The 12381-nt window shown below is 39.1% G+C and overlaps 1 protein-coding gene across 1 annotated transcript; it reads left to right on the top strand.

Annotated features, from left to right (window-relative positions):
• The first annotated feature begins 5386 nt into the window (after nucleotides 1–5386).
• epdl1 (ependymin-like 1) lies at nucleotides 5387–12176 on the top strand. Its single transcript, XM_072669861.1, has 6 exons — nucleotides 5387–5671; nucleotides 7346–7380; nucleotides 7930–8064; nucleotides 9119–9305; nucleotides 9860–9947; nucleotides 11578–12176. Exons 1-6 carry the CDS (start codon nucleotides 5488–5490, stop codon nucleotides 11693–11695), a joined length of 747 nt encoding a protein of 248 aa, XP_072525962.1. The 5' UTR covers nucleotides 5387–5487; the 3' UTR covers nucleotides 11696–12176.
• Nucleotides 12177–12381: the final 205 nt, after the last annotated feature.

Raw genomic sequence — 12381 nt, 5'->3', positions numbered from 1 at the left:
ACTCTGTACAGTACTTTTGAAGCAAACCACAGGCCGTCAATTTCGGGAGGACCAGAGATCTCGGTTCTCTGGGTCACTCGGGGTCACTCTTAAGCTCAACAAGAGTTTTCACACTAGACCAAATACACCAGACTATACACTCAGAGCAAGCGATCTGGGGTCCAGAGTCACAACTTACCCTGCAATTGTAAAGTGACCTCTCACTATATAGCTCAAAGAGCAGAGAATGTCTTTATATTGTCACTGTCCAATAAAAAGCATGTATCTCCAGATTTGTGACCTTTCAGGAAATGGTCAAATATTTTGACTTTTGAATGGAAGCAATGTAACATAAGAGTTTATTCGAAGTAATTTAGGAGCATTTCTATTGGTCCATTCTTCCAGAATTATTCACACAGTGTACAGAGCAGATACAATGTTCAAACCATGGAGAAAATATAAACAGAAAAAAATGGATACATGTTTTTCATTGGACGGCGGCGATGTAATGCTCTTTTTCAGCTTTCGATCAATAAAAGTCAATAAAAATGACAGTTTTGACCCCAAATGTGTCAACTCCTTGCCTTGCTGTTGGTCACAGCCCTCAAATCAGATAATCTACTGCTTTAGAAACCAGCTGATCATGTTATTGAAATAGTGTGACTGAGAAACATTCCAGAAACAAATGAGTGGGGAAATACAATTCATTATTAAACAATATATAGTGTGAAATATACCATGTCCTGTACCTACCTTCCACTGTATTAGAACCCCCCCACCCCTTTTCTAGCTCCATCTTTTTAGTACAGATTGTACAGCTCTAATGATGCACAGTTTGTGTTAGCCATCCTCTAGCCCCTAGTCCAGGAGTACCCATTGCTCTGAACACAGAAGCTGTAGATTTCATCAACACAGCCTGAAAGCATCCTGAACTGTTCAAAAGATATATGTTAACAAGAAGGCTATAGTCAAAGACTACTTTTCAAATCGCTCCCTCCTTTATGTATAGTTTAGATTTTCCTGCAACTTTTGGATGAATATGCAGTTGTAAATTTTTTAACACATTTAAACATTGATTTATTATAAAAAATCAATTGTAAAATGTAATTAATAGAAATTATTTTTTGAAATTACAATTAGAAACCAGCTATTTCAACTGTTAGGCCATCCGAGCAAGTCCAGCCCAATAGCCGAACACAAGATTAGAGTAAAGAAGCCTCCAACAATCCTCAAATGTCATTACAGGACCTACAGTTAACTCCTGCCACAGTGGATGTCAAACTACAGCATCTGCCATCAGAAAGAAATCCTACCAAAGATGCCAACTATGGGGTTGAAGTGAGGCGACCACTCCAGAATCTTCTAGTACTTCTTCTAAAACCAAGCCTTGGGTGATTCTGAGTAAGGCAATGATCCCAAACACACAGCCAAGGAAACTCTCAGTTGGTTTCAGAGAAAGAAAATAAAGCTGCTAAAATGGCCCAGCCAATCACCTGACCTGAATCCAATTGAAAATCTATGGAAGGAACTAAAGCTCAAAGTTCGTAGAAGGAGCTCATGGACCCTTCAGGATTTGTAGAGAGTTTGTGTGGAAGAATGAGCCAGACTCACACCTGAGCAATGTGTGCGACTAGTTTCTCCATACAGGAGGCATCTTGAAGCTGTCATCAGCAACAAAGGCTTTTGTATGAAGTATTAAATCAATTTCAGGTAGTGTGTTCAGTACTTTTTCCATGTGTCATTTCTCTTTATTGCCCATAACTTAATTCATAGACATCTATGGTTTGATTTCTTTGCATTTCCGGATTGGATGGGTTGTTATGGGTTATGGGTTGTTGACATCTGGTGAGAATTTCATGTCAATAGCTCTTTTAGCCATATACTTACTTAAAAATTGGTGACATGTTCAATAATTATTTTACCCTCTCTCTCTCTCTCTCTCTCTCTCTCTCTATATATATATATATATATATATATATATATATATATATATATATATATAGAGAGAGAGAGAGAGACTGGAGCAGTGGAACTGTGTACTCTGCAATGATAGAGCTACATATAATTTTGGGATGAGGTGGGTTTTGATCTTCCATGATCCTAACCGCTCTAACCCTCTTGTCGCTGAATGCAACCAAATCCACACAGCAATGCTCCAAAATCTAGTAGAAAGCCAGTAAACAGTAAACAGTATTAAAGCCAGGATAAACTCTTTTTAAAAATTTTGGAAGAAAAAGTAAGTGAGCAGGTGTCCCAATACTTTTGTCCATATAGTACATGGTATGATGTAAAACCCCAGTACCCTGTGTCTGTGACCTGCAGCCCTGATAGCTCACACCACAATCTCTCAGGTGATCTACAGCACAAAAGCATCATATGACACTGACTTCACTCATTAATGCATGTGACTCACTCCACTCCATTCCAGCCCAGACTTTCACTAACACACACAAACACCTCCAGTAACCAACATGTCAGTTTTGGCCTCTTTGACTTTTTCTTTTCAAATCTATATTTTTAGACATTAATTATAGAAGCACATAATTTAGAATATTAATTATTTGATAACTTCATTTAGAATTGTAATTATTTTAGAATCATCTACAGCTCTGTCCAGCTTTCTGGACCTATCTAGCATTTCACCATTTTCATACTAATTATTTGACCGCTGTGAAGATGTGCAATGCCAGCTCAATGAACCACTTTCTATACTTTTTTCTGGAACTAAGCTAAAGTTATTACTGAAGTTATTATATAATATAGTAAATGTATTATTTAAAATAGTATACTGCTAAGAAATGATGGCAATCACTTAAACTGTATTCTATAATCTTTTTCATGTGTAAGTAAATATTTACCTGCATTCAAGCATAACTGTGTATTTTTAAAATTCATTGTACTTCTCGATGTTTTTGCCCAACATGTGCATTTCCTTCTCCCAAGTTCATGTGCGGTCTGACCTTTTCCTTTCCTTCCTGTTTTTACTGTATTCTCGTGATTTTCAGCGGATGGTCAGAGGATGAATGTGGAACTACCCAGGGTCCCTCTAAAGGGTCTGGACAACAAGGCTCGTCCTTGTCCAGTGATACATTTCTAAGTAACCAGTGTCTGGATTAATTTAAAGAATTGTGGCTAAATAAATGGATGGAGAATGTCAGAATATGTACTTCTTTGTGCCTATAAAAGGCCACATAGCCCCTTATAATATAATAATGAGGCACAAATGATGTAGTCTGCACCTTCAGGTGACCTCACAGACACGAAAGGATGTAGTGAGTTGACGCAGGTCTAAAAAATAACAGAAGGTAAGAATGAATGAACACCTGGAGGTCCTTGGCTTGTTTCTAATTAACAGGTTCAGCCACATTGCTTAGCTTCACGCTTCTCCTTATTATGTTCTAGCACTGCTTTTCAGAAGAAAGTTGCTTTGTAAGAAGTCTGATTTGGCACTTCATCGCTATTTTTAGTGCAATTTGCGAATGCCTACTTGTGAGCTTCATCCCAGTGTGGGATCTCTCCTATACAGATGCTCCAGCGCTGGTATCCCAGTCTGCTCCAGTGCAGGCTCCCTGTGCAGCCCCCTGGGGAATCTTCTCTGCCTGTGCTGTGACCTGCTTAAACAAGCCTGATGGTGCGAAACCTCAAAATCTCAAAAGTGGTGTATATATATGAACTCCCTTCTGCCCATAAAGAGCCTCCAGCTGTTGCCTCCATCATCCATTGATCCTACTGGTCCTAGCCTCCTGGCCAAGTGGCACTCTGGTTCCAGCCTCCTATCTGAGCAGTGTTCTGTCCCCAACCTCCTGTCCAAGTGGCACTCTGGTCTGATTGTGTGAGTGCTCACCTGCTGCTCTCTGCCTGGAAAGAAGCTGATAATCCACTGACAGGTGGATGCAGGAATGCAGAGCTAGGAAAGTTTATTTCAGAATGTTTCAAGATGTTGAAGAATAAGATGAAGTCCCACAGATCTGTAATCCTCATCCACAGATCCACAGATCTGTAATCCTCATCCACAGATCCACAGATCTGTAGACCTCATCCACAGATCCACATATCTTTAGGCCTCTGCAGGGTGCCCAACAGAGGGTTTGTGATGTTCTCTATGTGTGTACCAACCAGTCCCAACAAATGACTACAGGCTACGGGCTACGAGGTCAGAGCGATGGGTCTGTACTCGTTTGCTCCAGTGATGGTGGCCTTCCTCAGGAGTGTTTGAAGCAGGAGGGTTCACACAGCTCCAGTCATTTGTAAAATCCATGGGAAGACAGGAGCAAGTTGGTCAGCACCGACCTTCAGACAAGATGGTGAAACACCATCTGAGCCTTGTGCTTTTCTCGCATAAGTTATAAGTTATGAGTTATAAGTACATCCTGTTCACAGATCTTCAGGGCCGGCAGGATGGTCGGCTGGCTGGCAGTCCTAGTTGGATGGGGTGCTGATGTTTGGCCTGTGGTTTAAATGAGGTGGAAATTACAGCTGGAGCTAGAAGCCATCTACTAAGGAGACTAGAGAGGAGCCGGGTGGCAGGAGGAGTGGGGTGCTGATTGGAGCAATGTTCGGTGTGCTGTAGTATTAGATATCATAATTAACAGAATGCCTTCTTAACACGATGCACAGTGTCACATTTTTACATGGTGCTTAGCTGCATTGTTATATACCCCAGTGTTTAGCTGTGTAGCTCAAATCATAGCCTTTCGGGTCTTGACTTGTGGATTTTCTACACTGTTTATGGTGCTTCAGGGTATTGTTTCCATCTGCATGTAATTGTTAGTAATGTTTGCCTGTATTTAACCCCCTTCATACCCACTCTTTTTGTAGTCACTGCCACTGTTTCTATATTCCTATGCACTCCTCTTCTAGTTTCCACTGGAATGAGGTTTTGGATTGGCTTGCTTCTGTTTGGATCTCACAGATTGACTCCTGCATTACAATCTGATGTGTTCCAGCTTTATTGGCAAGACTTCAGTGAAAGGGAACAGTCACCAAATTTATAAGCACCAGTGGAAAACTGGAATAGGAAAAATGAATTCCTCAACTACCTTAACTTGAAAGATGAGAATGTATTACGTAACAGAGAATGACACAGCACTTACCAAACTGAGTCATAACTTACACACACACACAGAAACACACACAGATACAAACACTAACTGCTGCAGTAGAAGGACAGAGATAAACATGTAAAATCATAATATCATAAATGAAATTCAACCACCAGTTAGGAGTGAAATAGCCCAATCGAACACTATACGCACGTTGCAGATACAGTATATGCTGCACTGCTGAGTGGCTGAAAGCTGGAAACACAGAAAAGCTGGAATCTGGAGTTTGGAATGGACTTTGTGTGAACATTGAAAACAAGGAAGTGGGTGTTTGGTCACAGTGTGTGTCATTAATCAGGCCACCAAGGACATCGTATAAAGAGGGAAAGGAAGAATGTCTCTCTCACACCACTGAAGAGACTGAAGAGAAAGACAGAACAAAGGGAGAAGCTCTCAGGCTGAAATCATGCACTTCCTGCTATGGGTCGCTCTGGTGGGGTTTTTGGCTGAAAGCTGCTTGACAGAAAGACCTCACCCTCCTCACCCTCCTCACCCTCCTCACCCTCCACACCCTCCACATCCTTCTCATCATCCTCATCCTCCTCACCCTCCACATCCTACTCATCACCCTCAGCCTCCGCATCCCTGCAGTAAGTAACTGACGAGATAAAAGCAAGTATGTGTAAGGATGATTAAAAAAAGGGATAAATGTGTTTTAATGGGGATTTCTGCATCTTTTCTTATGCATTTAAACTGTCATTTGTTTTGATTTATTTAACCAGTCAGAATATATATATATATATATATATATATATATATATATATATATATATATAGTTTCAAGTTTCAGGTTTATTTGTCATTTGCACAACATGTCAGGACATTTATGCATTGAAATGCTTGTGGTGAGGCTCAGGTTGATGCTCTACAGGAGGACAAAACTATATACAAACTAAACATATTAAAATAAAGTTATATAAAAATTATATTAAATAAATACAAAATACACACAAAATACAGAATATACCGAATATATACAGATACAGTTCACATTAGACCAGATGCAGGTAAACATCAATGCAGTAAAAAAAATACCAACAAGAAAGTAGTTGAGATCGGATGAGGAGGATACCTCCAGCCAGCTCATCTGATTTAACCTCATTAAGCACTGATTTACCACATCAGGTATTGGATGACAACTATAAAAAATACTAATACTCTACTTAATATTCATTGCAGTAATTTAAGGCCTAAGTGAAGATGATTAAATTTTAAAAAGTCCCTTAACTCTTGTCTTATTAAGCAGGATTGACTTTAGCCTTCAATTATCAGGATATGTACGAAAGAATAAGCTCAAAGCCGCCATCCTCCTCATGTGTGAAGCACTAAAAAGCTGTATACAGTGTATTGACCTGCTTACTGATGGCGTATCAGTTTAAATGGGGATGGGGACTGATAGGTTGATATCTGCAGATATGTTGAATGGGATATCAGAGAATGATATCGTTATGATATCGTTAGCTGCTCTTCTTGTGATGTCGTAGGAGTGTTTGAGTAGTTTGAGCACGATAGTCTACTACTGGATATTCATCTCCAAGTAGAAGAATTTCATCCAGAAGCAGCTCATTATAAAGTTTATAATGAAATATATATAAGACTGATATCGGCTAGGGGTGTGAGATGTTACTATATCGAAGTATCAAGATATTTTGCAATACTGTATCAATCCTCAAAAACATATTTTTAATAAATGGTTTACATGTAAAGATTGGTTGTGTTTAAGCCCTGAATGTTATGGTCTGTCTGTTGATTCTGCTGTTCTGATTGCATAAAAAATCAACCTTTCTTTTACTTTTTATGCACATGATGGTGTTTTATGCTATGACAGTTTTTCTAAAATCAGATTTTTAAAAATCAAAATGTATCGCCTTGCTCACAGTGTCACAACATACTTGCCAGTACACAGCTCTGATATCGGCTGCTCCTCTAGTTTTCTTTATTGTATTAGAAAAGACAAAGTGACTAGTCTTTTCTAGTCCAGCTGGTCGAAAAGCAATGTTTTAAGAAGCATAAATCTGTGCACACAGTTAATCCTAATGACATTTTATTATTTATTTATTTAGTATTTTATTTGTATTTTGTATTTATTATAGTTGCTGTTATAAGAAAATCCAATTTTCTGCAGTTTGAAAACACCAGCTGCCATTTACATTACGTAAATGTTTAGGGATTTGTAGGCAATAAAAACAGTTCTGATTCTAATAAATGGATAATATTGGTAAATAAAATAAATAAAATATGATAAACGTGCGTTATTTTTGCAGAGTCTCCTCCAGAGCTTGAAGGACAGCTCACAGTGGTGAGTTACACAGAATCTCTTCACATCATTTCAACTCTGAAAACTTCTGTTACTCTGAATAGTTGAATGATGATCAGAAGAAGCCACTCTCTTTTTTTAATCTTCAGGCTTTTTTTTACTGACAGTTTGACTGTTGCTTCCAGAATTGGCTGCTGTTCGATTTAATGCATTCTTCCCTCTACCAGTGAAAGGTTCTTTGTGTCACTGGCTGCAACACAGGCTTATGGATTATGAAAAAGAAATCATGGCATTCTACACCAACATATTTCTGGCCATAGCTGCTGATTGTTGTGGCAAGGTTTTCCAACAATATTGTGAACAAGCCATAGCCCTTAACCAAGAACTTTATCTAAATTTTATCTGAGAGCCTAAAGGTTCTTGAGGTGCCCAAACTTTTGCATGGTGCTTTTTTCCTTTTTTCACTTTGAATTTGTCCAAAATAAACAAATACACTAATAAATACATATTTTGTATGTAATACAGAAATTTAGACTGGGATGTCCAAACTTTTGCTTGCCACTATAATTCAAAATTCTCTCTCTCTCTCAGACCACTCCAAACGGTGATTTCTTTGCGTATGGGAAATATGTCTACGATGCAGATGGTCAGCGCATTCGTGTCACAGACCTCGGACAATACAAGAACGAATCCTTCCATGGCGATATTCTGCTGCTTTTTAAAGAGGTAACACACACACACACACACACACACACACACACACAACGATCATGTGGTGGGGAACCAAACAAAGGATCATACATCACAAAACATACAGACACACAATACATGTCCAGTAGATTTGAGCTGTCAGCTGAAGAGTGAGAGAAAGTCTGCGGAAGGTCTTGGGGTATTTCACTTCCTCTTGTATCTGACTGACATAACAATGTCTATGGGATGTTAGTGACATGGATACTTCCCATATTAAATATTATGTTAAGTTATGTAATCAGTAAAGGTTTGGGAAAAGGACCATGCCCAAACCCCTCCTCTGCATTACTTTGCAGACTATAAAATCACTCCTCTCTCCTCTTGTGATGAGAATTAGCACCCCACCACCACCCCCACCAGCTAGCTTCTCCTTCTAGTTTAAATTCTGCTCGATCTCTGCTTGGCAAAGGAGGGAGGGGGGGGTGGGTTCTGGATTTGGGTCTCATCCAGAAACTCACCAAGAACTCCAGATCAAGTTTCTTGTGTTTCCCCTGCTTACCTCAGCTGAGCGAACTGTGCAGTAAGAGGGGTATTAATAATGCCGAAATGCTGATCTGGAACATTAGAGGTCCATATCATAGAAAACTGACGTTTCCTCATTTTAGAAAACAAGACTTTGATCTGGTATGCCCATAAAAAGCCCACACAGACTTCATGTATAAACCTTGTTTGCCAAAATAGAGAAGAAAAAACATTTTAATGGAAGACAATGTAAAAAGATTTAAGCTATTAAGTCATTTTGGAGGATTTCTATTGGTCCATTCGTCAAACTACTAGATTCCCATTATGTCAAAAATAGAAAAACAACAAAAAATGGAGAGTCAAGATTTTGCGACTATATTCCCAGACTGATTTTCAACAGTGGACCAATCAAAAAAGAGCTACAGGTGTACATATAGTAACTCTAAAATAATATAAAAATTGTCATGCAAATGTTGGAATATGTGGAATATGTAGAAATATGGCCTTTTTTAAAAAGCCTTGTGAGGTTGATGACGCATTGGTGCTCACTCAGTGTTTCCCTCACCAGGGCGTGATGTATATGATCAACAATGAGAACAAGACTTGCAGTAAGAAGGAGCTGACAGACACCTTCCATCCGCTGGAAATCCCTGCCAACGCCACTCTGCTGGGGCAGGTCGTTCTTGGCAGTTTATCTGCCCCTGGTGAAGGGCTGCTGGTCAACACCTGGGCCGGGGAGAATCCTGAGCGTGAAAGTAAACACACATACCTGCTGGACTGTACACTAGTGCAGTGCATTCACCCAGATCCCCACTTCACCCTAAATGTAGTCGATCAGTTCTTTGGCTAATGTAGATAAAAACAAGTCATGGAAGCTTATCCCCCACCAATGCGTATCATGCAGACATGCCTAAATCACTACACACTCACTTCAAATCATATGGAGTTGCTAAGTAGTCTCTAACAGATCAGCTTATGTGGATTCTGACACTGTATGACACACTAGCACAATGGACTGAAGTACCAGCAATATTCTCACATCAGGATAACTGCTACAGTTTTTAGCTCCCTTACTGTAGTCCATGTTTGTGGCGAAAGTGTGATGACGGAGGCAAGCTGTTAGCACCCATGTTAACTAGTCGTGTCTAAGCTTCCAGCATTTGTTAGTTACATAAGCCTTAGCTTACATTACCACTTTAATGTCTGTTCAACGTGAGCTCAGAAGACATGTTGAGTATAACTGGACAAACTGATGTCTGTGTATGAACGAACTCTCCTCTTTTTTTTCCTTCCCTCTTTCTCTCCATAGCCAAGTATGTTCTGACGTTTACCGAGTTTGGCTGCCTTCCGGTTTCCTCCATTTTCCACACACCAAGTACTGGTTGGATATCCACCAGGTGAGAACCTGTGTCAGACAGATAGAGAGAATGAACATTTGGTTTTATCCTGGAATAACTTAACTCAATAAATGTTCTCAAAGACAAGATCATCACGTAGATTTACATAGATTTATGTAGCATCTGCCTTGATAACCATGATAAACAGGCCTGTTTTAACCTGGTAGTGCTCAAATTTCTTACTATATTTTTCTACTACTGTTTCTAGCTGACAGTTTTACTGAAGGTCCAATTTTGATGTTGTGTAATAAATAAATAAAATACAAATAATTGTGTATGTATGGAGTATGTATAAAGGGTGTTTTGGTGGTCATACAGTGGGAAAAAAAGTATTTAGTCAGTCACCAATTGTGCAAGTTCTTAAAAAAGATGAGAGAAGCCTGTAATTGACATCATAGGTAGACCTCAACTATGAGAGACAAAATTAGAAAAAAAATCTGAAAATCACATTGTCTGATATTTAAAGAATTTATTTGCAAATAATGGTGGAAAATAAGTATTTGGTCAATAACAAAAGTTCATCTCAATACTTTGTTATATATACTTTGTTGGCAATGACAGAGGTCAAACGTTTTCTGTAAGTCTTCACAAGGTTGGCACACACCGTTGCTGGTATGTTGGCCCATTCCTCCATGCAGATCTCCTCTAGAGCAGTGATATTTTGGGGCTGTCGGCGGGCAACACGGACTTTCAACTCCCTCCAAAGGTTTTCTATGGGGTTGAGATCTGGAGACTGGCTAGGCCACTCCAGGACCTTGAAATGCTTCTTACGAAGCCACTCCTTTGTTGCCCTGGCAGTGTGCTTGGGATCATTGTCATGCTGTTAGACCCAGCCACGTTTCATCTTCAATGCCCTTGCTGATGGAAGGAGGTTTGCCCTCAAAATCTCACAATACATGGCCCCATTAATTCTTTCATGTACACGGACCAGTCGTCCTAGTCCCTTTGCACAGAAACAGCCCCAAAGCATGATGTTGCCACCCCCATGCTTCACAGTTGGTATGGTGTTCTTTGGATGCAACTCAGCATTCACTCTCCTCCAAACACAACGAGTTCTACTTTGGTTTCATCCTGGATGTTTTTTTCCGGAACATCCAAATGCTTTCAAGCAAACTTCAGACGCGCCCGGATATGTACTGGCTTAAGCAGGGGAACATGTCTGGCACTGCAAGATCTGAGTCCCTGACGGTAGCCTTTGTAATGTTGGTCCCAGCTTTCTGCAGGTCATTCACTAGGTCCCCCCGTGTGGTTATTTTCTATTAAGTAATTTTGGAGCATTTCTATTGGTCCATTCATCCAACTACTAGATTCACACTATGTCAAAAATAGAAAAACAACCAAAAATTAGACGTTGTGTAATAAATAAATAATTAAAATAAAAATGAGTGAGTATGTATAGTGGCGGTTACATATATATATATATATATATATATATATTATACACTTAAGGAAAAAAAAAAAAAAAAAAAAAAAAAAAAAAATATATATATATATATATATATATATATATATATATATATATATATATATATATACACACTATGCCTAATAATTTTATAACTTATTTATTTATTTATTTTTTACTACATTTTTGCTGACTTTAACTTTAATGCGTCGTTTTGTGTTTCAGCTTCTTCAACATCATTGTGGGGATCAAGGACCCGAGTTCACTGATTCCTCCGCCGTTCTGTGTGAACGCAACGATGGAGAGAGGAGGGAATGGAAACTTCTTCGGCGCCTTCTTCTGAGAAAAGATCATCTCTTTGTGCTCGTAACTCATATCCCCAACAAAAACCTTAACCTTAACCCACATTTATCAGCGCAATAAAACTAACCAGCTTGCTTTCTCCAGCAGCAAAGCAAAAAACCGAACTCCAAACTCCCTTTACTGAATGAACTTCAACTGACTTTACTTTCACTGAATAAATTTCGAAGGCAGTTGTAGAGAAGAGCACACCTGACTATTGATCTGTTACTGACTGCTTCCCATGTCTTTTGTTGTGAATGTTCTTTTCTAATCTCTTAAATTGATTGATTTGACATCATTCATTTTTAATTTACACAATAACATTTACGTATTGCTCTGTTGACTGTTCTTTATTGCTCATGTTGGCTGGAGACGTTGATTTAGTTACGAGCTCATGAAAGCACAGCTTGCACTGAATGCCCTAAACATGTTACATGTTACAAGCTCTTCAAAAACATTCTAATAAATGCTGCTTAAACATATCGCTCATGGTGCTTCTCGTGTTTTTTTAATGGAGGTTTAAGGATGGCTGTGTGTTTATATTATTTCTTACATCTCTAATTCCATCTAACCGGACTGGATGAGAGTCTGTGCGGCATTTGAATTAGTTAATTAGTTGAAGGCAAAAGTCTGGCTACCCTTTTTTCCAATAAGGTGGCTTGATGCTTGTAGTGTGGGAAACAAAAC

The sequence above is a fragment of the Salminus brasiliensis genome, chromosome 24 (assembly GCF_030463535.1).
Source record: "Salminus brasiliensis chromosome 24, fSalBra1.hap2, whole genome shotgun sequence".
Lineage (NCBI taxonomy): Eukaryota > Metazoa > Chordata > Actinopteri > Characiformes > Bryconidae > Salminus > Salminus brasiliensis.
The sequence above is the reverse complement of the archived record's forward strand: the minus strand, read 5'-3'. Positions and strand labels throughout refer to the sequence as shown.

Bases quoted from the DNA above. Each gene is read 5' to 3' on its own strand.
- epdl1 (XM_072669861.1), top strand. From the start codon at position 5,488: ATGCACTTCCTGCTATGGGTCGCTCTGGTGGGGTTTTTGGCTGAAAGC. The intron at 8,065-9,118 runs GTAACACACACA...TTCCCTCACCAG, and splicing joins TTCTGCTGCTTTTTAAAGAG to GGCGTGATGTATATGATCAA. The intron at 9,948-11,577 runs GTGAGAACCTGT...TTTGTGTTTCAG, and splicing joins ACTGGTTGGATATCCACCAG to CTTCTTCAACATCATTGTGG.